Raw genomic sequence first — 25,054 nt, 5'->3', positions numbered from 1 at the left:
CACCCTGCTCTCTCGGAGTCTACGAGCTACAGGGCAAGCAGAGGAAGACAATGAAAGTGTCCTGTGCACGAGGCCAGCGCGCTATGAAAGCAGAGGGGAGGGCGGCAGAGCCTCATGGTGCTCACAGGATGGTGAGGTCCACAGCTCCCTTTCACTGTCCAAGCCTCCGTTCTCATGGTACCTCAGGGCAGGTCCTTGGTGGACAGGCAGCCCAGGTGCACAGAGCTCACTGACTGCAGGGTGGCAGGCCTCAGGCCCTGGTGAAGATGGCAGGTGCAAGACAGCAGCACCCCTCCACCTCCAACAGCCGCCTCCCCTACGGCATCAGTCCAGCCTGCAAGGACAGAGCCCCAGGCACTCAGCAGAAAGGCTCAGACTCAGCAAACGCCCACTTCTCTCTCCCACCATTTTACCATGAGGCCAATGGGGCCAGGAATTCCAGGAGAACACAGCAGATTTTTGGCCAGTTTGCCTGTGGCCTGGCCCAAGGCTGGGATACTCCCAGCCCCATACTTCCACCATCACACATGTAAGCAGGTACCCCACCTGCCCAGGCAGCAGATACCCAGAGGGCAGGGTGTGACCATGACAGCAGCTGGGTACCACCAGGACTGGCCAGCTGAGTGAGGAGGAAACAGAACCCTTGGTCCCCACCCAACTCCAAGGTTAGGGAACCTGAGCCTGAGGACCCAGGAAGATCCCGAACTCATTTCCAAGCAAAGACCCAAAGAGGCCAAGCTACCAACCCCAGGATCCAAGAACTGGGGACCAGAGCAGGCTGCCGCATGGCACTTCTGCTCCCCACAAACCTGCTTTGGGAGTCTGAGCCAGGCTGTCTTCTGATGCCCCTCAGCTCATCATCTTCCTGCTGCCTCTTTGCCCTTCCCCTGAGAGGCAAGTAACAGATTCCTTTTTTATTTTTATTTTTTTCCCCAGAACTAGAGAGTGAACCCAGAGCCTCACAATTCTAGGCAAGTCCTCCACCACTGACCTGCACACAGGTTTGGAAGCTGAAGCCCAGACTACATGAGTGTGCATGCGTACAAGCACAACCTTCTCAAGTGACCGTGGACCTCTCTACTGCACAGTTGTCAGCACCTACAGTTCATGAGAACCCTTTAGGGGCTGAGTGGGCCAGACAGGTCAGACAGCTGGGCCAGGACTGGGGGCCAGGATGCTTTCGGGGTTTAGCAAAAGCTCTCCTGAGTGCCTCAGGCAGCTTCCAAAGAGAGTGAGGTTTTCATTGGAGCTCAAAGCAGCTCCTGCCCTGACTCACTGCAGACACCAAGCGGTGAGTGCAGCTGACCCTGGATGACAGGGAAGCAAAAGCACTGACCACAGGATGGAGACATCAGCGGACTCTTCGACACTTCACAAGGTAAGACAGTTGTGCTTCTGGGGCCCACAGAGCCCTGGAGTATGCAGGCCCACTTCAGAGCAGTCCTGGTCCTGGACAGGCACAGGAAGCCCCGACCACCTGTTACCTTCCTCTCTGCCTTCTCTGAACTGTAGCCAGGGTCAAGACAAGCATGACATAGATCCCTATGATTGTCCTAGGCTCACAGACACAGAACAGCAGGTCAGCTCTGGTCATGGGCAGTCACGATGCCCATATATCCAACTCACTGTACAGGAGAAGAGAAGTATCCAGAAGAGCCTTAGCAGAGAGCAAGCAGTCAGGACTCTGCCTCCTTGAGAATCCAGGCCAGGAGTGGCACAGAGTGAAGCTCCTGGCCTAAGGGTCTGAAACCAGTCAGAGGGAGGACTCCGGTGTGTTTGGCCTGGCTTGTCCCCGGCCATCCCACACACTTCCTTCCCTGGGCAACCAGAACCCCTCAACTCATCGCACTACTGATACAGGGCATCTAGCACATCAATTGGGCTGCCTAGAACCCACCTGCAGGCATGGAGGGGAGCCCTCAGGCCTGGGACACCTCCCAGGCTCCAGCAGAGGCCCTTGGGGACTGACCAGGTCTGTGCAGCAGACAGGAGTTGTGCCCAGGATGTTCCAAGGCAGAAGAGTCATGGACCAGGATTTCCAGGCTGCAGAGCAGATTGGTTTGGGAAGTGCCCTGAGAGTAGGAAGGGCGGGGCTGGGTACGTACACAGAGCCGTGGTGAGCCGCTGCGGTTGGTTGTAGTGCACCATGGCCACACAGAGTGTGTTCAGAGCCACCACACACAGCACCACCCAGTAGAAGCTCTGTGCCTTCACCATGCGCCGGATGAAGAACCGGAACATCTTCTCCTTCCTCCGGAAATATGATGAACTCTCTGTCTTCCCGCTCTTAAGGCTGGCACGCGCAAAAGGGGACCCTGCGGGGCAAAAGGCTTATTGAGAGATCAGGGACCAGCAGCCCCAGGACACTGCCCATCCTCAGACATGCCTTTGAGGACACCCTGCCCCAGCCCCTGGTCACAAGCAATTATGCCACTAATCCTTGCCACCCCCTGTGGGGACTCCATGGTGCCTATGCTCACTGGCTGCCAATGGGAAAGCTGTATTGCACTGGACTGGATGGTCACTGTCTCTGGTCCCAGCACCCTAGCCACCTTCCAGAAGGTAGCCCTGATGCCCTGGGCACTCTCCATGGGTACTCCAAGCTTTTTCCAAGAGAGAGAAATCTGACAGTCAGACCCTCCCCAAGTCCACCCCTCCAGTATACCCTAGGTACCCTTCAGCAGCTGGTTTCCTCCTCACTGACTCAGGGGTCAGCAACCACTGGCTGCAGCCAAGGACAAGCATCTGTTCATGGGAGATGGCTGCTGTGCTGTTCATAAAGCCCAAAACACCCGCTGTGGGGGAGCCGACCCTGCTCTGTCCTGACTCCCGCTTCTCTCCTCGGCTCACACCCAGGCACCTCTGCTGCCTCGGTCTTAGCAGTTCCCAAGTGTGAAACGCTACCGCCCATGGCTTCCTCACAAGGTGGCTCCTCAGCCGGGGGTCCTGGCTTCAATGTCACCTTTACAGATCATCTTTCTCTGGACACTCCATCTGAAATAGGGTCCTCCCTGCCCACACCCTGCAGTGAGTGCCACCTCGTGGCCACCTGTCCCCATTTGCTTAAGGGCCTATCCTATTTCAGCTCCCTGGTCTACAGCCCTGTTGTTGTTTCCATCACTGAGCCCCCTGCATGCATGCACACACACAAGTCCATGAACACACACTGGGCCCCTCAGGGAAGAAGGCCAGAGAGGGCACATAACTCATGCAAACCCCGCATACACAAGTGGCCAGGAAGAGCAGCGGAACGGCCTTGGGGGAGCCTCCGTCCCACAGCCCTGCGGGGAAGGCTCCCAGGCAGGGCCCTTCACAACTGCTCGTGACAGCCACCTCGCCAGGGCACGTGACCTACACTAGGCTACGATCTGGATGTGGGTGTTCCCAAAAGCTCACATGTGAGACAAAGCAAGAAGGTTTAGGGGGGAAGTGACTGGGTCACCAGAGTCTTAACACAATCAGCGGATTAATCCCCTGATGGGTTTAACGGAGTGGAAATGGAAGGCGGGTAGGGTGTGGCTGGAGGAGGTGGGTCCCGGGGGGCATGCCTTTGTCGTATATATTTTGCATTTGGTCAGTGGAGTCTCTCTCTGCTTTCTTATCACAGGTGAACCACCTCCCTCCACCACACTCTTCCACCATCATGTTATGCCCCACCTGGAGCCCAGAGGAATGGAGCCTGCTGTATATGAGACCTCTGAAACTGTGAGCCCCAAGATAAACTTTTCCTTTCTAAAATCGTTCTAGTTAGGTCTTTTAGTCACAGTAGCAAAAGAGCTGACTAAAACATGACCACAGAGCATGTCAACAGCTACTGCACTTGCACAAAACCACACCTCCACGCTGCCTGCATACCCTCAACACACACTCAAGGGGCACCAGGGGAGCTGGCGCCCAGGAACCTCTACTGCAAGCTGACAAGGACTCTTGCTTCTCAGGTCAGCCACACTCCAGGGCAAAGCACGGCAGCATCAAAGCCAGAGCGCACCAGCCTCAGCTCCACAGGAGCCTGGGAACCTCAGTGAGGAAGCAGTGGCCGCCCGGACAAGGCTCCCCTGAGTACTCCCCAGGACCTACTCTTTGGGGTAGGGGCACAGTGCCTGCAGACAGCAACTCTCAGCAAGCAGACACTGTATGTTCAGGTCTGTTCTGGGCAGCAGCTCCAGTCCAGTTCTTGGATGAAAGCAGGGTGTCTACAGTAAATGCAGAAATGTGTCATTCAAATAGTAGTCTCAGTGGGAAGAGCATGAGATGAAAACCACTCTCAGCTCTCTGCACCTTCCAGATCTACCACAATCAGCGCATAGTCTCTATGATGAAAAAGCTTACTTCAAGAAAAACAGACCCGAAATCTTCAAGCAAGGAGAAAGTCAAGAATTAAAGCAACCCAAGAAAGTTAAGTACCAATGAGAACAAGATATGACTGATAGAAATATCTGGATTCCTTTATGTGGTGCACAAAGAGTTCACCAGTTCATACACAGTCCCTGTGTCCCTGGTCAGTACTATTTGCTCAACAAACATGCACAGACCATTTGTTCCAGGTCCTGAATGAAGCACAAAAAACAGAATGATCGGAGATCCAAGATGGCGGACTAGAGGGAGGCTGCGTTCCTTGTCGCTCCGTAACTCTGGTTTCAAGCAGAGGATACCTGTTTCTTGGTGAGGCAGTTTGTGCTGCTTATCGATTCCCTGGTGTTTACCCCATTTGTCTGCTGTGATGACCCGCAGTCTGACAGCATATCGACGCCTTTTCTGAGAGCAGATTGCTCACTGTCAGGCGCTTATCATCCGCCATTTGCCTGCCTCTGGCTGGTCCATCGCCTGCCTTACACCTATCTATCAACCAACGCATGAGGTTCACCTCCCGATCGTCTGACAACAGTCAGCAAACTGATCACCGACCGCCAGTGGAGCACCAGCTGCCTGCTGTTGCCTGGAAGTTCACTGTTACAGTACCTGCAGGTTTGATTTCACGTTGCTGCCGCCACCCAGGTCCAATAGGACCCCTGGCCGGACTGACTGAGCCCCGTCTCCAGGATCCTTCAGCCCGACCAATCACTCCCCATCTCTGGGGCCCTCACATCAACTGACTGCTCCCTGCCACCAGGACCCCCAGACCAACTGACTGAGCCCTATCACAGGGACTCCAGACCGACTGATTGCACCCAGCCTCCAGGATCCCACAACCACACCAAACACACCCAACCTCCAGGACCCCTGCCTGACCAACCGCATCCCGCCTCCAGGACCTCCAGCTGACCACGTCCACACCCCGAGCTGCAGCTCCCCATTTGCCAACACTTTTGGAAGCTAGAGCGGCCATCTTGGATAATCCTGGAAGCGGTAGCTCCCATCTTTAGGTGGGGCAAAACCCATCCTGAGACGCCTGCTGGAGGCTTGAAGCTCATTGTCAGGTACCTCTCAGGCATCAGGCTACTGAACACTGGGAGGTTTCATTACTCCCAGTATGATTGTTATACTGTAGATTTTCTTTTTTCTCCTTTTTAAAAAAATTTAAGTTTTTATTTCTTTACTTTTCTTGCTCTCTTTTCCTTTTGTTTACCTGTTCCCTCAGAGTCTCTTTCTCCCTTTTTTGCATGCTAACATCCGATTTTTTGATTACACTCTCACCCTTTCTATTATCTAGAACTTCTGTATATTCTTTTCTTATCCCATTAACAGCCACATTCTATATCCCTCTGCATGCTCTTTGTCCTCCATTAGAAACTGCAGACCTTATTGCAAATCTGTTTGTTTTATTGAAGATAATATTTTAACTCACTCTGTTTATTATGACAATTTTGTTATTGTCCTCATACGGGCTATTTGGTCTAGGATTGCACAGTGTCTGAATTGGGCACTGCTAATATTGATCTCCCCTTAAAGAAAGGGTTTTGGAAACCTGTAGGGCCACTACACTCCTATAGGGGGAAATCTGCAATACCCCAGATCTGCACTGCTAGAGGGGAAGATACATGAACAACATGAAAAAACAAGGGAAGAAAATGATCCAAACAAATCTAGATTCTATAGTAATAGAATCCAGTGACAGTATGTTAGAAGAAATGTCAGAAAAGGACTTCAGATTATACATGATTAAGATGATTCGCAAAGCAAAGGATGAGATAAGAGAGCAAATGCAGGCAATGAATGATAATACCAATAAGCTGAAAGAGCACCTGCAGGAAGCAAAAGATCATTTCAACAAAGAGATAGAGATTCTCAAAAAACACCAAACGGAAATCCTTGAAATGAAGGAGACAATAAACCAAATAAAAAATGCAATGGAAAGCATCACCAACACACTAGACCACTTGGAAGACAGAACCTCAGACAATGAAGACAAAATATTTAATCTTGAAAATAAAGTCGCCCAAACAGAGAAGATGGTAAGAAATCATGAACAGAATCTCCAAGAACTATGGGACATCATGAGAAGACCAAATTTAAGAATTATTGGGATTGAGGAAGGCACAGAGATACAAACCAAAGGAATGAACAACCTATTCAATGAAATAATATCAGAAAATTTCCCAAACCTGAAGAATGAAATGGAAAATCAAATACAAGAGGCTTACAGAACACCAAATGCACAGAATCACAACAGATCCACACCAAGGCACATTATAATGAAAATGCCTAACATTCAAAATAAAGATAGGATTTTGAAGGCCACGAGAGAAAAGCATCAGATTACATACAGGGGGAGACCAATACAGATAGCAGCCAACTTCTCAACCCAGACTCTAAAAGCTAGAAGGGCCTGGACCAACATATTTCAAGCTCTGAAAGAACATGGTTGCCAACCAAGAATCCTATACCCAGCAAAACTAACCTTCAGATTTGAAGATGAAATAAAATCCTTCCATGATAAACAAAAGTTAAAAGAATTTACAAATAGAAAGCCTGCACTACAGAATTTTCTCAACAAAATATGCCATGAGGAGGAAATGAAAAACAACAATGGAGGTCAGCAAAGGGAGGAACTACCTTAGAGAAAAAGCACTCAAAGGAGAAACCAAGCTAATTTTAAAAACCAAAAATAAGCCAAATGACTGGGAATACAAATCATTTCTCAATAATAACCCTGAACGTTAATGGCCTAAACTCATCAATCAAAAGACATAGACTGGCAGAATGGATTAAAAAGAAAGACCCAACAATATGCTGCCTGCAAGAGACTCATCTCATAGAAAAAGACATCCACAGACTAAAGGTGAAAGGATGGGAAAAAACCTACCATGCACATGGACTCAGTAAAAAAGCGGGGGTTTCCATCCTTATATCAAATAAAGTGGACTTCAAGCCAAAGTTAGTCAGAAGGGATAAAGAAGGACATTTCATACTGCTTAAGGGAACCATAAATCAGGAAGACATAATGATAGTAAATATTTATGCCCCAAACAGTGGAGCATCCCTGTACATCAAACAAACCCTTCTCAATTTCAGGAATCAAATAGACCACAACACAATAATTCTGGGTGACTTTAACGCACCACTGTCACCACTAGATAGATCTTCCAAACAAAGAAACCATAGAACTCAATAACACAATCAATAACCTAGACTTAATAGACATATATAGAATATTCCATCCATCAACGAGTGGATTCACTTTCTTCTCAGCAGCACAGGGAAACTTCTCGAAAATAGACCATATATTATGCCACAAAGCAGCCCTTAGGAAATGCAAAAAAATAGAGATACAGCCTTGTGTTCTATCAGATCATAATGGACTGAGAGTAGAAATCAATGACAGAAATAAAAAACAGAAATTACTCCAACACCTGGAGACTAAATAATGTGCTATTGAATGAAACATGGATAACAGAAAACATCAGGGAGGAGATAAAAAAAATTCTTAGAGGTCAATGAGAATGATGATACAACATATCAAAATCTCTGGGACACTATGAAAGCGGTAGTAAGAGGAAAATTCATTGCATGGAGCGCATTCCAGAAAAGAATGAAAAGTCAACAACTAAATGACCTAACATTACAGCTCAAAGCCCTAGAAAAAGAAGAACAGAATAACAGCAAAAGTAGTAGAAGACAGGAAATAATTAAAATCAGAGCTGAAATCAATGAAATTGAAACAAAAGAAACAATTCAAAAAATTGACAAAACAAAAAGTTAGTTCTTTGAGAAAGTAAACAAAATAGACAAACCCTTAGCCACACTAACAAAGAGGAGAGAGAAGACTCAAATTACTAAAATCCATGATGAAAAAGGAAATGTCACAACAGACACCACTGAGATACAGAACATAATGAGAAGCTACTTTGAAAATCTGTATTCCAACAAAATAGAATCTACTGAAGACATTGACAAATTTCTAGAGACATGCTCCTCCCAAGCTGAACCAGGAGGACATACACGATTTAAACAGATCAATATCAAGCAGTGAAATAGAAGAAGCCATTAAAAACCTACCATCCAAGAAAAGCCCAGGACCAGACAGATTCTCAGCTGAGTTCTACAAGACCTTCAAAGAAGATCTCATTCCAATACTTCTCAAAGTATTCCAGGAAATAGAAAAGGAGGGTACCCTACCAAACTCATTCTATGAAGCTAATATCACCCTCATACCCGAACCAGGAAAAGACACATCAAGGAAAGAAAATTTTAGACCAATATCCTTGATGAATATAGATGTAAAGATCCTTAACAAAATATTGGCAAACCATATCAAAAGCATATTAAGAAAATCGTGCACCACGATCAGGTGGGGTTCATTGCTGGAATGCAAGGATGGTTCAACATCCGTAAATCAATAAACGTAATCCATCATGTCAATAGACTTAAGGATAAGAATCATATGGTTATTCCATTGACACAGAAAAATCGTTTGACAAAATACAACACCCCTTCATGCTCAAAACACTAGAAAAAATAGGGATAGTAGGAACATACCTGAACATTGTAAAGGCTATTTATGCTAAGCCCATGGCCAACATCATTCTTAATGGAGAAAAACTGAAACCATTCCCTTTAAAAACAGGAACAAGACAGGGATGTCCTCTTTCACCACTTCTATTCAACATTGTCCTCGAAACTCTAGCCAGAGCAATTAGGCAGACTAAAGAAATCAAAGGGATACGAATAGGAAAAAAGGAACTTAAGCTGTCACTATTTGCGGATGACATGATTCTATATTTAGAGGATCCAAAAACCTCCTCCAGAAAACTTCTAGACCTCATCAATGAATTCAGCAAAATAGCAGGCTATAAAATCAACACGCATAAATCTAAAGCATTTTTATACGCAAGCAATGAAACAGCTAAAAGGGAAATGAGGAAAACAACTCCATTTGCAATAGCCTCAAAAAGAATAAAATACTTGGGCATCAATCTAACCAAAGAGGTAAAAGATCTCTACAATGAAAACTACAAAACATTGAAGAAAGAAATTAAGGAAGACCTTAGAAGATGGAAAGATCTCCCATGTTCTTGGATAGGCAGAATTAATATTGTCAAAATGGCCATACTACCAAAAGTGCTATACAGATTCAATGCAATTCCAATTAAAATCCCAATGACGTACCTCACAGAAATAGAACAAGCAATCATGAAATTCATCTGGAAGAATAAGAAACCCAGAATAGCTAAAGCAATCCTTAGCAGGAAGAATGAAATGGGGTATCGCAATACCAGAACTTCGACTATACTACAAAGCAATAGTAACAAAAACGGCATGGTATTGGCACCAAAATAGACAGGTAGATCAATGGTACAGAATAGAGGACACGGACACAAACCCAAATAAATACAATTTTCTAATACTAGACAAAGGGGCCAAAAATATGCCATGGAGAAAAGATAGCCTCTTCAACAAATGGTGCTGGGAAAACTGGAAATCCATATGCAACAGAATGAAACTAAACCCCTATCTCTCACCCTGCACAAAAATCAACTCACAATGGATCAAGGACCTCGAAATCAGACCAGAGACCTTGCATCTTATAGAAGAAAAAGTAGGTCCAAATCTTCACCTTGTTGGCTTAGATCAGACTTCCTTAACAGGACTCCCATAGCACAAGAAATAAAAGCAAGAATCAATAACTGGGACAGATTCAAACTAAATAGCTTTCTCTCAGCAAAGGAAACTATCAGCAATGCGAAGAGAGAGCCTACAGAGTGGAAGAAAATCTTTGCCACTCATACTTCAGATAGAGCACTAATTTCCAGAATATATAAAGAACTCAAAAAACTACACCAAGAATACAAATAACCCAATCAACAAATGGGCCAAGGATATGAACAGACGCTTCACAGAAGAAGATCTACAAGCAATCAACAAACATGAAAAAATGTTCACCATCTTTAGTAATAAGAGAAATGCAAATCAAAACTACCCTAAGATTCCATCTCACCCCAATTAGAATGGTGATTATCAAGAATACAAGCAATAGGTGTTGGAGAGGATGTGGGGGAAAAGGTACACTCATACATTGCTGGTGGGACTGCAAATTAGCGCAGCCACTCTGGAAAGCAGTGCGGAGATTCCTTAGAAAAACTGGAATGGACCCACCGTTTGACCCAGCTATCCCACTCCTCGACCTATACCCAAAGGACTTAAAATCAGCATACTACAGAGATACAGCCACATCAATGTTCATAGCTGCTCAATTCACAATAGCCAGACTGTGGAACCAACCTAGATGCCCTTCAATTGATGAATGGATAAAGAAACTGTGGTATATATATATATATACAATGGAATATTACTCAGCTATAAAGAATAATAAAATTATGGCATTTGCAGGTGAACGGATGAAATTGGAGAATATCATGCTAAGTGAGATAAGCCAATCTCAAAAATCCAAAAGAGGAATGATCTCACTGATAAGCGGATGATGACACTTAATGGGGGGTGGGAGGGGGGCAAGAAGGGAGGAAGGAGGGACTGTATAGAGGGAAAAGCGAGGTGGGAGGGGTGGGGGGGAAGGAAAAAAATAATGGAATGAATCAAACATCATTACTCTATGTAAATGTATGATTACACAAATGGTATGCCTTTTGATTATGCAATGTATGATTTATGTTACTCCATATACAAACAGAAACAACATGTATCCCATCTGTTTACAATAAAAATAAAAAATAAAAAATAAAAAAAACAGAATGACCAAGATCTGCCCAGCTCTCAGTGACTTTCCAGAGGCCGAGGAGGAGGGAGAAGAAAGCAAGTGTCCTTCCAGCCTGGCTCGCATGTCCCAGCATGGAGTAGCAAAAGGGACATGTGCTCAAGCAACAGGCTGACATGAACCCGAAGGCTGCCACCCTGACCTTAGGGTTGTGTGACCTGGCACACACACCTGGAAGCCACTCACTTGGAAAGAGATCACAGGCTACCTGTACCTCTAAGGGTCAGTTGGGATTTAGCAAGACAACTCTGGGGTTGGGGGCTAAACCTTGGGGCTAAAGCAATGGGTTGGCAAGCAGCATGGGGCAGGGAGCACGGCTATGCACAGCCCAGCACCTGGGACACAGTCGTCCTCAGCTGGAGGGCAACCAAGGGAACCCAGCTATGCTGGGAACACGGAACCCAAGCACAGCTTCCTTCCTACCCACCAGGCCCAGTCTGTTCTGACCAAGGGCCAAGGCCCGTGAACACTGAATGCAAGCATGTCCTCGGGCTCTGCTGGGGCCCCAGAGGAAAGTCCTGTAGCTTCAGGGGTTCAAGCGCAGCACCCAACTCACCAACACAAAACAAAGCTGAAAGAGAGAAAGAAAAAACAAAGTTCCCTCCTGAAATCCCTCAGCAGGCAAAAGGAAAGGAAGTTCACTCTGGAAACAGCAACGAGTAGCCTGGAAGGTGAGGCAGAGAGAGATGCAGAGGAGAAGCCACGAGGCAGAGGGTAAGAGGTGTAGAAGAGCAAACCAGAGACACACTGAAAGGGCAGCTGCTCTGGGCAAAAGGGGCAAGGAAGGAAGAGGAGACCATTAGAAATGGAGAAGCCACTCCTCATCACAGCAGAGCAGAGTGGCAGCTCAGGTCACCTCCTGGTGAGGGCCAGGGAAGGATGCTCTAGAATAGGGAGAGCTCAGTCCCCACCCACACACCCTGCCTAAGCAGAAAACGGCCCCCTGGCAGAGTGGAGGAGCAGAGGGAACAGGTGGTGGACCATGGCTGGAGGAGAGCGGCTGAGCAGCAAACTAGAGGGCAGGAGGCCTCAAAAGGGCAGGCGGTGCGTGAGGATGTGTGACTTGGGGCAGCAGCGAGGGCCACGCAGGCCTGGGCGAGAGAGGCCGTGCAAAGGTCGTACCTCATCAGGTCAGATGTGGGGCAGAATAAATGGAAACGGAGATGCAGCAATGGAAACGGCATCATGGTGATGAAGACGGTGAAGAAGCACGTTGGCATACCAAAAACACCATTCCTAACCAGGAGGGCAGGGAAGGGAGGCAAGAAGCAGAGCTCAGAAACTGACGAAGAAGGGCAGGGAGAGCGGTGGAAGAGGTGGCACTTCCTAAGAAGAATGGAGACCACAGCCATGTGCTGCAGGTAACAGACTGCAGTAATGATTCAGAAACCTTGCTAAATACAGACTGATCCTCCACTGGAAACAGAGATGCTAACGCTGGATTTCAAAAGAGCACAGTTAGATCACTACGACTCATAACAGTGCTTGAACAGGCTTGGTGGTGCAGGCCTGTGATCTGTTACTGGGGAGTCTGAGGCAGGAGGATCTCAAGTTCAAGGTCAGCCTCAGCAACTTAACAAGACCCTGTCTCAAAATAAAAAGGGCTGGGGATATAGCTCAGTGGTAGAGGGTTCTGGGTTTAGCCCTCAGTATTGGGTGGGGGGTTTTAAATGTTAAAGAAGTATAGAAAATGAAAGAGAAAAAGAAAGGTACCAGGCAAATGCAAGCTAAAAACAAAAACTGCAACAAAACAAAACAAATGACCACAACAAAAAGCAGATGGTGACATTTAATGCCAGGCAAGGTGGACTGTTCCAGGGAGGAATTAAACAGAGAAAGCACTGGGTGAAGAAAGGCCGGTAACCGTGCATCAGTTCACACACTCGTACGGATCTAATGGGTAGTGATGGACGAATTTGCCTTGTTAAACATACCAATTTACATTCCCAGCAGCCATGCACAAAAAGTGTATATGGGAACTTGTCCTGGGGGCTGACTACATGGGTACATTCAGTTTGTGAAAACTCAGTGAGCTGTACATTTATGTATATTTATGTCTTGAGCACTTTTCTGTATATTGTACATTAATATTTTTTAACTCAATAAAAATACAATTAAAATAAAAAATAAAAAGAAATGCAGGTAACCTATGAAGGCAGAATGGCGCTAGGCTGCATCAGGAAACCACCTGCTGGCCAAGTCACCCAGCAAAAGCCAGGAACACGGGGACTTTGTGAAAAGCCACGTGGTAAACACAACACCTGTCAGGACCACCGGACCTCACGGACAGAAACCAGATGTCTGGGAGCCAGGAAAGCCTGACAGAGCTCAGCCCCACAGCTCTCGGGGGCAAGACACTCCGCGTTAACGGAACCTTCAAAAATCAGGAGCTTACAGGTGTGCAGACCTACGGGCCACATTTTCCTATCTGATAAGATCAGAATAGAAAGATGATCAAGATGTCAAACCCACTGATCAGTTAAGAAGCACACTCTTAGATGACCAGAGAAGTACAGGGGCCAGAAGGAGGGCAGCACAGCAGCCATACACAGAGGGGACAGAGGAGAGCCTCACACTCAAGAAGTTAGAAAATCCACAAAGCAAACCAAGGTGGAAAGAGAGATCTAAGATGAAAACGAAAACAATGAAGTTGAGAACAAAGAAGCTGACTGTCGAGGACGCCCATGGACATCCACCTCCGCTCCAACCTTGAGAGAAGCCAGGCGCTCCTCTCCATGCCAGCAGGGGCACTGTGTGGTCTCCTCGCTCCAGAGACCCCTGGGGTCTTTCTGCTTGAAGGCTGAACACCAGTTGCCTTGCAGAACCTGCTGCCCACCACAGCTCCACCCGACCTGCTGCCCACCTGCCCTGCACATGACCACAGGGCTCCAGCAGGGCCCGAGGAAGGACAGGTGGCAGGACCTCGAGGCAGCACCTTCCATGGGGAGAAGAAAGCAGGGCAGGCAGGGCGAAGCGTCCACTGAGCTGCAGGCTCCCTCGGAGATCTCAGTGCGGAGGCCAGAGGACTGGTTGGGCTGGCAAGGTGACCAGGGCACCCGGGACCAGGGGGAGAGGCAGCAGGGAACTGGGCCTGGGACAGCGCAGAACCACCATACGGAAGTGTGTGTGCCTGTGTGTGCCCTGAGAGGGAGAGTGTGTGTGTGGGTGTGCATGCTCTGAGGGAGAATGTATGTGTGTGTGTCCTCTGTGGAAGAGTGTGTGTGTGTGCCTGTGTGTCCTCTGTGTGCCTGTGTGTGTCCTCTGGGTGTGTCCTCTGTGGGTGTGTGTGTGTGTGCCTGTGTGTCCTCTGTGTGTGCCCTCTGTGTGCCTGTGTCATCTGTGTGTGTCCTCTGTGTGCCTGTGTACCTGTATGTGTCCTGTGTGTGTGTGTGCCTGTGTGTCCTCTGTGTGTGTCCTCTGTGTGCCTGTGTGTGTGCCTGTATGTGTCCTGTGTGTGTGTGTGCGCGCCTGTATGTGTCCTCTGTGTGTGTGTGTGTGCCTGTGTGTCCTCTGTGTGCATGTGTGTGTGCCTGTATGTCCTGTGTGTGTGCCTGGGTGTGTCCTGTGTGTCCTCTGTGAGTGCGCCTGGGTGTGTCCTGTGTGTCCTCTGTGTGTGCCTGGGTGTGTCCTGTGTGTCCTCTGTGTGCGCGCCTGGGTGTGTCCTGTGTGTCCTCTGTGTGTGCCTGGGTGTGTCCTGTGTGTCCTCTGTGTGCGCGCCTGGGTGTGTCCTGTGTGTCCTCTGTGTGCGCGCCTGGGTGTGTCCTGTGTGTCCTCTGTGTGCGCGCCTGGGTGTGTCCTGTGTGTCCTCTGTGTGCGCGCCTGGGTGTGTCCTGTGTGTCCTCTGTGTGCGCGCCTGGGTGTGTCCTGTGTGTCCTCTGTGTGCGCGCCTGGGTGTGTCCTGTGTGTCCTCTGTGTGCGCGCCTGGGTGTGTCCTGTGTGTCCTCTGTGTGCGCGCCTGGGTGTGTCCTGTGTGTCCTCTGTGTGCGCGCCTGGGTGTGTCCTGTGTGTCCTCTGTGTGCGCGCCTGGGTGTGTCCTGTGTGTCCTCTGTGTGCGCGCCTGGGTGTGTCCTGTGTGTCCTCTGTGTGTGCGCCTGGGTGTGTCCTGTGTGTCCTCTGTGTGTGCGCCTGGGTGTGTCCTGTGTGTCCTCTGTGTGTGCGCCTGGGTGTGTCCTGTGTGTCCTCTGTGTGTGCGCCTGGGTGTGTCCTGTGTGTCCTCTGTGTGTGCGCCTGGGTGTGTCCTCCGGGCCTGAGTGGGTGTGCTGAGGAGAGAGCCTCCGGGGACTGAGTCCTTCCAGAGTCAGTCCTGGCAGCCCTGGGGCTCTCCGTCCTTGGCGCCGCACAGCCAAGAGCAGCCAGCAGCCAGCAACGTGCATAAGCAGACAAGACTCGTGAGCAGGCATTTGGGCAGGAAAGAGCCCCAGCTGCAGCAGCGGCTGGGGCAGCCAAGTGCACGCGGCAGGTCCAGCCGCCAGCCGCTTGGAGCCAGGAGGAGCCCGGGACTCACCGAGGGCACAGAGGTCCGCGAGCCGGTCCTCCCCCTCCTCAGCGTGGATCAGGTCGTTCCGGCTCTTCTTGGTGGCGGCTCTCTTCAACACTGCTTTAAACCAAGGAGCAGGGATGGCATGAGCTGCCATCTCAGGCAACCCCTTGGAACTGGGGTGTCCCTTCCACTGAGCTGGGCGTTATCCTCCCCCTGGAACTGGCCGCTTTCCTGAGCTTCTGTCCCAGCTGGAGCTGAGGATGATTCCTGGCAACTGTGGGCCCCTCTCAATCCTTGGGCAGGAGGGACCAGGGATTCTGAGGTTGGGTCTGCTTTCCTTTCCCTCCAAATGAGGTCAACAGGAGGCCTGGTGACCGGAGAGACAGAAACAACCATCTGGGATGAGGCCACAGCTGCCGAGGGGCCAGTGCGAACCTGCTCAGAGCCGTAGGTGTGGACAGTCTTAGCAACTGTGCCATGACCACAGCATGCTTGCCTTCACCCCCACTCTGGCCCTAGGAGTCTTTCCATGGCCTTTGGGAGCAGCTGCACCCTAAGTTCTTGGACCTGCAGACATAAAGCTTCTGGAAGCAGCACTGTCCAGCCACCTTCCACAGCACTGCCGTGCGTGCATCAGGAAGCCCAGGCTCAGACCCCAGGCCCCAGGGCTGGGACCGTGCCAGATGCCTGGCAGAGCAGAGTGTCTGTGGGAACAGCAGGTGTGCACTGGCACCACTGCCCTCCCAGCCCCAGAGCCCCGCCACGCGTGGAGTGCTGGCCAGTCACCTACCATCCAAAGGGCACTTCTCCTCTGCGTTCTTGTCCTCCTCTGCCAGCATGACTTCCTCTGTGAAAGGACACAGCCTCCAGTCAGAGCCTTGCAGCCAGGAACACCCTGGACAAGAGCACAGTCCTTCCTGGAAGTCACCCAAGTCCCTCCTCTGCTCCACTCCTACTCTTTCGGCAGCCAGCAAAACTATGCCTAGGTCCCTTCTTCTAAGACCCAGACAATGCTCCATGCAGCGAGGACAGCTGCCTCACCCGTCCCACGTCCCCACCTACACTCACCCTCCTCAGGAGAACTGCCCACCTGTGAGTTCATCACTGGGGGCGCATCTGTGGACCCTCAAGTGGCAGGACCACGGCAGTGAGAGCCCTGGCCAGGCCGGGGGACCTGGAAGGTCTGGGTTTTCAGAGCCCACAGCCAGGGCTTGGAGGGAGCTGAGGTCAGGGGCAGGGCACTCAGGTCTAATGTGGGCATGCCAAAACCCTCCACTGAAAGCCCACTGTGCTCAGTGCCACGTCGGCTGCCTGGTGCCAGAACCTGGTGAGCTGGAGAGAAAGGCCTCCTTAAGACAAAGCCCTCCCAGCCACCTCAGCTTTCCTGCCATGAGCTCTACCCCACCAGCAGGAAGCAGAGCAGATGTGGGGACAGAGAAAGAAAGAGGGCAGGCCAGGGGTACAGCACGAGGTCCCCGAGATTCTCACCAGCCTTGAAGATCCACTCCAGGTACCCGTTGAGCTCCCGCTCAATCTGCTGCTGCCGGCGGAGCTTCAGGAAGGCACGGCGGTTCTCCACCCGCTCTCGCTCCTTGGCAAACTCCCTGCACCACGCGCCGGCCAGGGAGGCAAACAGCAGTCAGCACAAAGACCCCATGGCTCCCAGGTACGTAGACCCAGAGACAAAGGGACAGAATAGGAGGTGCAGGCCACAGGCTCCCTCCAGCCCACGAGAGGGCTGCGCTCCCACCTGCTGGGAACCCACGCTCTCTGGTCAACCTTCCCCCATGTGGTGTCTACAGCAGGGGCCCAGGCTCTCCACAGTCCTGGTCTCTGCCAGCCTTCTCACCCACACACCCTGGCTCCATCCCCAAGAATGCCCACAGCACACAAGTGCCACGCCGTCCACACCACTGAGCCCGTAGCTGCTGAACTCTGCCTGGAAGACCCTCCTCCCTTTACCTGGCTCGCTCCTAGTTCCTCTCTGGGTCTCAGCTGAGATGCCACCTCCTCACATGCCTTCTCTGAGCCCCAGGCCTCCGTGCTGCTGAGATGCCACCTCCTCACATGCCTTCTCTGAGCCCCAGGCCTCCGTGCTTCCCCACTAGACTAGACTAGGAGCTCTAAACTAGGAGCCCCTGTGGGCTCAGCTGGTCTTTGTGGCGAAGCATGGAAAAACACAGCAATAACAATCATGTCCCTTGCAGGAGAGGTCTGAAGCTGAGCACCATCCAGCACTGGAGCACATGGGCTGTGACCCGTGCTGCCCACCCTGCGTCTGTTCTTTCCAGGCCACCATGCAGCTCCCTCAGCCTAGGCCTGAGCAGGAGGCTTCAGGGCAGGCAGAAGGTAGACACATAGGGGTCTGTTATGATTTGGATATGAAGTATCCCTCAAAACTGATGTTTTGAGGGCTTGGTCCCCAACACAGCACAGTTCAGAGGTGGGGTTTGGGGACGTGGTCAGATCATGGGGTCAGATTATTCAAAGGCAGGTGGACCTAACTGGAGGAGTGGGTCTCTGGGGGTGTGCCCTTGGGGATTACCTCTTGTCCCTGGCTCCTCACTCTCGCCCTCTCCACTCCCAGATGCCATGAGCTGAGCAGCTTCCCTCTACCTTGCCTATCCACCATACCCTTCTGCCTCACCTCAGGTCCAAAGCAGTGGAGTCAGTCAACCATGGACTGAAACCTCTGAAACTCTGAGCCAAAATAAACTTCTTTTCCTTTAGGTCTTTTTATGTCAGGCATTTTGGTCACAGTAATATAAAGTCAACTAACACCATGTCTGAGGGTGGGGCACAGGCAGCCCTGAACCTGAGCAGGGTCCTCAGAGGGGGCAAAATGGAGACACAAAGGGGGTCCGATGATCAGGTGGGGCAGAGGCAGGCCAGGCCTGGCACACTCTGCGTCCTTTGCAGCACAGCTTCCTCGTTGTCATGCAAGAATAGGAACCTCAAAACCCAGCCTCAGAGCAGGGCAAGAAGGCCTGTGCACCCTCGAGCCCAGGCCTCCCATATCCCATTCCCAATGAGGGGCCAGGAAGCACCTCTCAGGAGGGACTCCCAGCTCTGCAGCCTTAATCCCGCTGTAGGTGCTCAGCACAAAAGGCCAGTTGGTGGTGGAAGCCAGGGTAAGGCTGGAGTGGAGATCTGAGACTCTCTTCTCCCTTATGGTAACAGAGGGGCTCTGTGGCCATGGAGACTGCCCAGAAACCCCAGCAGAGACCACACCCATGTAGGGGCAGCAGAAGCCCCTCTCTACAGCAGAGGCAAAGCAGAGTGCAAGGATGTAAAGGAGGGAAGGAGGCAAGAAGATGGCCAGTGGACAGGTCAAGATGGTGGCACACAGGAAAGGCCCCAGCGCCCAGGACACCAGGAGCGCCCTGCATCATGTGTGCCTGCGTCTGACTCCTTTCCAGCTCCCCTATCCTGATAACACAGGGAATCCGCACGAGTCCCACAGGGCTCTTACCCTGAGAGCACACCCAGCACAAGGTTGAGCATGAAGAAGGAGCCGATGATGATGAGGGGGATGAAGTAGAGCCAGTTCCATGTGTTGCCAGCCGCATCATTTGTCTGGAAGCAAGAAGGAAGAGATGAGGATGGACAGACAGACAGCCTGGGCCACAGAAGTGTGCAGGCCCCTGGTAGCCCTCCTCAGAAGCAAACACCTGGCAGGGTCCAGGCAGGGAGTCCAGGCAGGGTCAGAGGTCAAGTGGGACTCACGACCAGACCTGCCTTTGCCCTGTAGAGCTTCCCCCAGGCTGAGGCTCCCAGAAGACCAATCACTGCCCACCAACACTGAAAAGTCCAGAAGTAGGCCCAGGGAGCCAAAAGCTGCTCCAGATGCCCCAAGGGCTGCATCCTGGCCTCTGTCTGGTGGAACAGCTCCCTAGTAGGACACACTTGGCCTCCCTGAGCAGCTCCAATGACTTCTGTACCTAGCAGAGCCCCACAGTCTCCAAGGTCCACATCCAGACGTCCATCTGCAGCAGCTCCACAACCCAGGGGCCACGTGAGCCTCCATGCTGTACTCTCCAGAGACCCAAGGGACAGTGCTCACCATATGCCCAGCACAGTCAACACCAGATGTGATGTGCACAGCTGAAGGCAAAGAAAGGCCAGCTCCCCCCCGAGCCCACAAAAGGGTGAGCTCTCCTGAATCCAATTTAATTCCACAGCTGTTGTTTTGTTTCTGGGTCCCAGCAGACTTGGCTAAGAGGAGTGGAAAACCTCTTTCTCCATGTGAGCCTAGTACGAGAGGCAAACCAACAGGGAGATGGGTGGTAAGGGTGGGCACTACCTGGGCCTCCCTTCAGAGAGAGTCCACAAGTCACGGACCAGGGCACCTAGCAGGATAGAAGCAGGAGGACAACCTGAACATGCCCTACAGCTGGGGTTGATCTCCAGGAACCACCGTCGGGATGGGGCATCCGGCAGCATTTGCAGACTCTACCCCGGGAGAGTCCTGAGTCCCTTGGACTAACTGCAGCTTGCAGCTTCAGACCCCTGAACACTGACTTCTGAATGGTCGCCAAAACCCCTGGATCCCAACCCATGACCAACATTCAGAATCCCACCTCTCACTGCAGGTCATGTTCCTGGACACCTCTTCCCAGACCCACATGCAGCTCAGATCCATGGACTGGAAAGCCACCAAAGCCACCAACTTCCCTGAAGGCCAAAGTTTCCTTCTTTGAAAGAGGAGAGAGACACTGCAGCAAACGCAGCCCCTATCACCTTAAATATATCAGACACATACAATCTAATGTGTGTCTATATGCCTGTATATCTAGGTGTACACACACACACACACACACACACACCACAACACAGCCTGAAACACGTGGAGCTACAACATTCAAGTCAGTCATGGTGGCACGCACCTGAGTCCCAGCTACTCCTGCTGAGGCAGGAGGATCACAAGTTCCAGGTCAGCCTGGGCAACTTAGTGAGACCCCGTCTTTAAATAAAATAAAAAGGGTTGAGGATGTAGCTCAGTGATAGAGCACCCCTGAGTTCAATCCCTAGTTCAAAAAAAAAAAAAATCTAACATTCATATTATGAGAATGACAGGCAGCAGCAGAAGAAAGAGGACAAAGCTAAAAAAATCCTTCAAGAAGCCGTGCAAACTCCACATAGCATAGAAGTGATCCGAAAGACACATGACTCAAACTTCTGAGAACTAAAAACAAAGAAAAAATCTTGAAAGCAGCAAGGTTTTCTCTTCATAGGTTTGTGTGTACGCATTCATACAAATACACATGCACACCTAGACCCACAGACATTCAGGTCCACATTACACTGAGGTATGCATCTGATGCCTATGTGTGTCAGATGGGGTATTCTTCTTGATGTTCACTGATCTTCTCCCATATCCCTCCATGCCTTACTTCTAGGGGAAAATGATTCAAAAGATTTTTCATCAGAAGCCAGGGAGGCCAGGGAGGTGAAAGAAAGAAAAGAGCTGTTGATCCAGATACCTGCACCCTTAGAAACAGAGCTGGGGAATCAAGACATTCAGAAGAAAAACCAGGAAGAGTAAAGGAGTCAGTCACCAGCAGAGCTCCCCTCGAAGAATGGCTAATGAAACTTTAAAAAAGGAATCACTGACCACTAGGAAGGAAGGAAAGAATCACGGACGTGTAGATTTTCTTTTTCCTTCTGAGTTTTCTAAATCACGTTTGACAATTCAAAGCGAGGCTCACAGCACTGTCTCATGTGGTTCTATTTTTTTTTTTTTTTTTTTTTTTGGGGTGCTGGGGATCGAACCCAGGGCCTTTTGCTTGCAAGGCAAGCACTCTACCGACTGAGCTATCTCCCCAGCCCCCTCATGTGGTTCTAAATGTACAGAGAGGACACGTGCAAGGTGATCATGATACAAAAGGTAAAGAGAGGCAGAGAAGGCAAAGTTTATTCTCTTCCCTTGAGCTGGTGAGGACGACGCCAGCATAGACGCAGCACAGCCAGCAACCACCCAGAACAGAAGGGTGCCCGTGTGTGGGAAAGTTAAAATGGGATTCCAGAAGAATAAAACAGAAAGTCGGCTTTATTCAAGACAGGAAGACAGGAAGACAGGAAAGAGCAGTAAACAAAAACTACTACAGGCACACATATCAGTAAGCCCTTCAATGTAAAAGGTCTAAACACACAGATAAAAAGACAAAGATCAGACGGTGGATCTAACTACAATTCACTTTACGTTGTCTAGAAAAAATTTACTTCAAATGTAAAATGTAGGCAGGTCGGAAGCAAAGTATGAACCACATCCCCAGCCCTCTTCTATATTTTATTTAGAGACAGGGTTTCACTGAGTTCCTAAGCGCCTCGCCAAGTTGCTGAGGCTGGCTTTGAACTCACGATCCTCCTGCCTCAGCCTCCCGAACCGCTGGGATTACAGGCGTGCACCACTGCACCTGGAGGGAAATGGAATTTCATATAAATATTCATTGAAAATAAAGTGGAGTGGCTATATTAATATCAGATAAAGTTGACTTCAGAGCAAAATCTACCAGAAATACAGCAGAATGTACATAATAAAAAGAGTCAATTCATCACAAAGACAGTAATTCTAAATGTACGTGCAGCCAACAAATGTGCTGCAACATAAGACAACCAAAAACTGATAGAACTGAAAGGAGAAATAGACAAAGTCTCAAAGTCGGAGACCTCTTCACTTTTTCTCAAAAATTCAAAGAAGAACTAGACAGAAAATCAACAAGGACACAGAAAAACTCAACAACCCTACCACCCAACAGAATTCAGTTGACACTTATGCACAGCACACAACAGCAACAGAATACACTTCCTTTTCAAGTACAAATACCAACACAGACCATAATCTGAACCACACACCAAAACTCAACACATTTAAAAGAATTAAAATTCTTACAATTCAGTGTATCCTCCACTATAATAGAATCAAACAAGAAATAACAGAGGGAGAAGTAACTCTCAAACACAAAGAAGACGATTCTAAATGAATCATGGGTCAAAGGAGAGGCCTCAAGAAAGCTTAAAAATACACTGAACTGAATGAAAATAAGAATATAATGTATCAAATTTGTACACAGCTAAAGCAATGCCAAGAGGAAAATTATATTACATGTCTATGTTACAAAATAAGGAAAATCTCAGATTAATGATCTAAGCGTCCAACTCAAGAAACTTTAAAAAAAGAAAAGCAACATAAACCAGACTCAAGTAGAAGGAAATAAATAAGAGCAAAACAAACAGAATTAGAAAGAAAAACAACAGAGAAAATCAGTGAGAATGTGAAGTGATTCTTTAAGGAAAATCAGCTAAACTGACAAACTTCTAGCAATACAAAGAAAAAAAAGAAAAAAACAATCAAATCACCTTAATCAGTAATGAAGCAGATTCAGCAAACATCAAAAGGACAGTAAGAGGACACTACAAACAACTTTACACACATCTATCTGATAGTGTGGATGGATGGATCGATTTCTGAAGACCACGACTTATTCACTGTCAAATAACAGTCCCATCATTGTGAAGGAAAGTGAGATAATGACCTAAAAATTTCCCCCAAAAGGATAGGCACAGATCGATGGAATTGAACCAGTGATCTAGAACTAAATCCTGATAGGCACAGATCGATGGAATTGAACCAGTGATCTAGAACTGAATCTTGACTTACACAATCAGGCGCTTTTAACAAGCTGCTGGGACAATTCAATGGGGAAAAAAGTAGCCTTCTCAACCAATGGGGTTGGGACCAGTAGGACTCCACAGGCAAGAGCAGAAGCTGGGCCCTACCTCACACCAGGCGGAACATCAACTCACCACGGACCACGAAGCCAGACGCAAGAGCAGAAACTAGGAGACTCCTACAGAAAACAAAGTTATGGCTCTATATTAGATTATAGAGCCTGAGGATATATGACCTTGATTAGGCAACAAATAGATTCTTAGATATAACACTAAGAACACAACTGGTGAAAAGAAAAATAGAAAAATCAAACTTCATCAAAACAAAAATATTTTGCACACCAAGTGATACCATCAAGAAACAAACAAAAAAAGACAACATCAAAATAGGAGAAAATATTTTAAAATCCTTCATTTGAAAGGAGACTAATATCCAGAATATAAAATGAAAACTTACAGGTAAACAATAAGAAGGCAATAAACCAATTTAAGGGGGCTAAGGATAGGCACAGACATTTCTCCAAAGAAGGTATAAAAGATGCTGAACATCATAAATCAAAACTAGATACCACTGCACACCCCTTAGGATTGAATTAAAAAGACAGAATAACAGGCACTGGTGAGATGCAGAGAAACAGGAACACCTTTGCTTTACTGGTCAGATATAAAGTGGAACAGCAATTGTGGGAAGATTTGGTGGTTCCTCAAACACTAAATGTGAAACTATCATATAATCCAGCAATTCTACTCTTAAGCACATACCCAAGAGAAACAAAATTACATCCTATGCAAAAATTTGTATGTGAATATTCACAGCAGCATTATTCATAATTTTAAAAGAGGATACAATCCAAAAGTCCATCAATGATAAGATATAAAAAATATATGGTCTATCCACACAATGTACTCATACTTGACAATAATGATACAAAGTGAGTGTAAAAACACAAATGGCCACCTATTTTCAGATTCCACAAGTAAGAAATGTCTGGTAAAGATGAACATACAGAGACATAAAAGTCAGTGATTGCCAGGGCCTAGGGAATGGAGGAATGAGGACTGATTGTTAGTGATATAGGGTTTCTTTTTTGATTTATAAAAATGTTTTTAAATTAGATAATAGTGATGATTACATATATTTTTGAACATACACAACCTCTGAAATAGACAATTTAAAATGGTGAATTTCTGGTATGCAAATTATACTCTAACAAAAGCATTATTAACAAAAACAACAAAAACTGCGCCAGGCACAGTGGCTCCCTCCTGTGATCCCAGTAGCTCGGAAAGCTAAAGCAGGAAGATCACAAGTTCAAAGCCAGCCTCAGCAACTTAGTGAGGTACTAAGCAACTCAGTGAGATCCTGTCTCTAAATAAAATTCTAAACAGGGCTTGGGATGTGGCTCAGTGGTCAGGTGCCCCTGAGTTCAATCCCCACTATCCAAATAAACAAACTACAGCAGGGTGCAGCTCAATGGTAGATCACTTCATGCAAGGGCCTGGGTTGGATCTCAACAGAGCATAAAAACAAAAAAATAAATTCCAAAACAAAATCTCTAAGCCCAGAAAGTTCACTGTAGAATTCTAGTAGACATTTTAAAAAGGACACCATTTTTACAGACTCTTCCACAAAATGAGGAGTAAATACTTTCCAATTCATTTTATGAAACTTATATTAACTTGATACCAAAATCAAACAGAGAGTACCAAAAAGAAGAGGAGGAAGAGGAAGAAGAAATTGCAGACCAAAATCC

General features: G+C 48.5%; 1 protein-coding gene across 1 annotated transcript in view; it reads right to left on the bottom strand.

The window, feature by feature from the left end:
- CACNA1B (calcium voltage-gated channel subunit alpha1 B) overlaps positions 1 to 25,054 on the bottom strand; it is a 192,163-nt gene that overhangs the window by 113,640 nt on the left and 53,469 nt on the right. Inside the window, exons 7-11 of the mRNA XM_079112735.1 lie at positions 19,102 to 19,205; positions 17,118 to 17,233; positions 16,420 to 16,476; positions 15,654 to 15,746; positions 2,106 to 2,315 (exon numbers count right to left, since the gene is read on the bottom strand). Of these exons, the coding sequence (XP_078968861.1) occupies positions 2,106 to 2,315; positions 15,654 to 15,746; positions 16,420 to 16,476; positions 17,118 to 17,233; positions 19,102 to 19,205 (580 nt within the window). The remainder of the gene's footprint in view (positions 1 to 2,105; positions 2,316 to 15,653; positions 15,747 to 16,419; positions 16,477 to 17,117; positions 17,234 to 19,101; positions 19,206 to 25,054) is intronic.

The sequence above is a fragment of the Sciurus vulgaris genome (assembly GCF_902686455.1).
Source record: "Sciurus vulgaris genome assembly, chromosome: 15".
NCBI lineage: Eukaryota > Metazoa > Chordata > Mammalia > Rodentia > Sciuridae > Sciurus > Sciurus vulgaris.
Note: the sequence above shows the minus strand (reverse complement) of the source record. Positions and strands in the feature narration are given on the sequence as shown.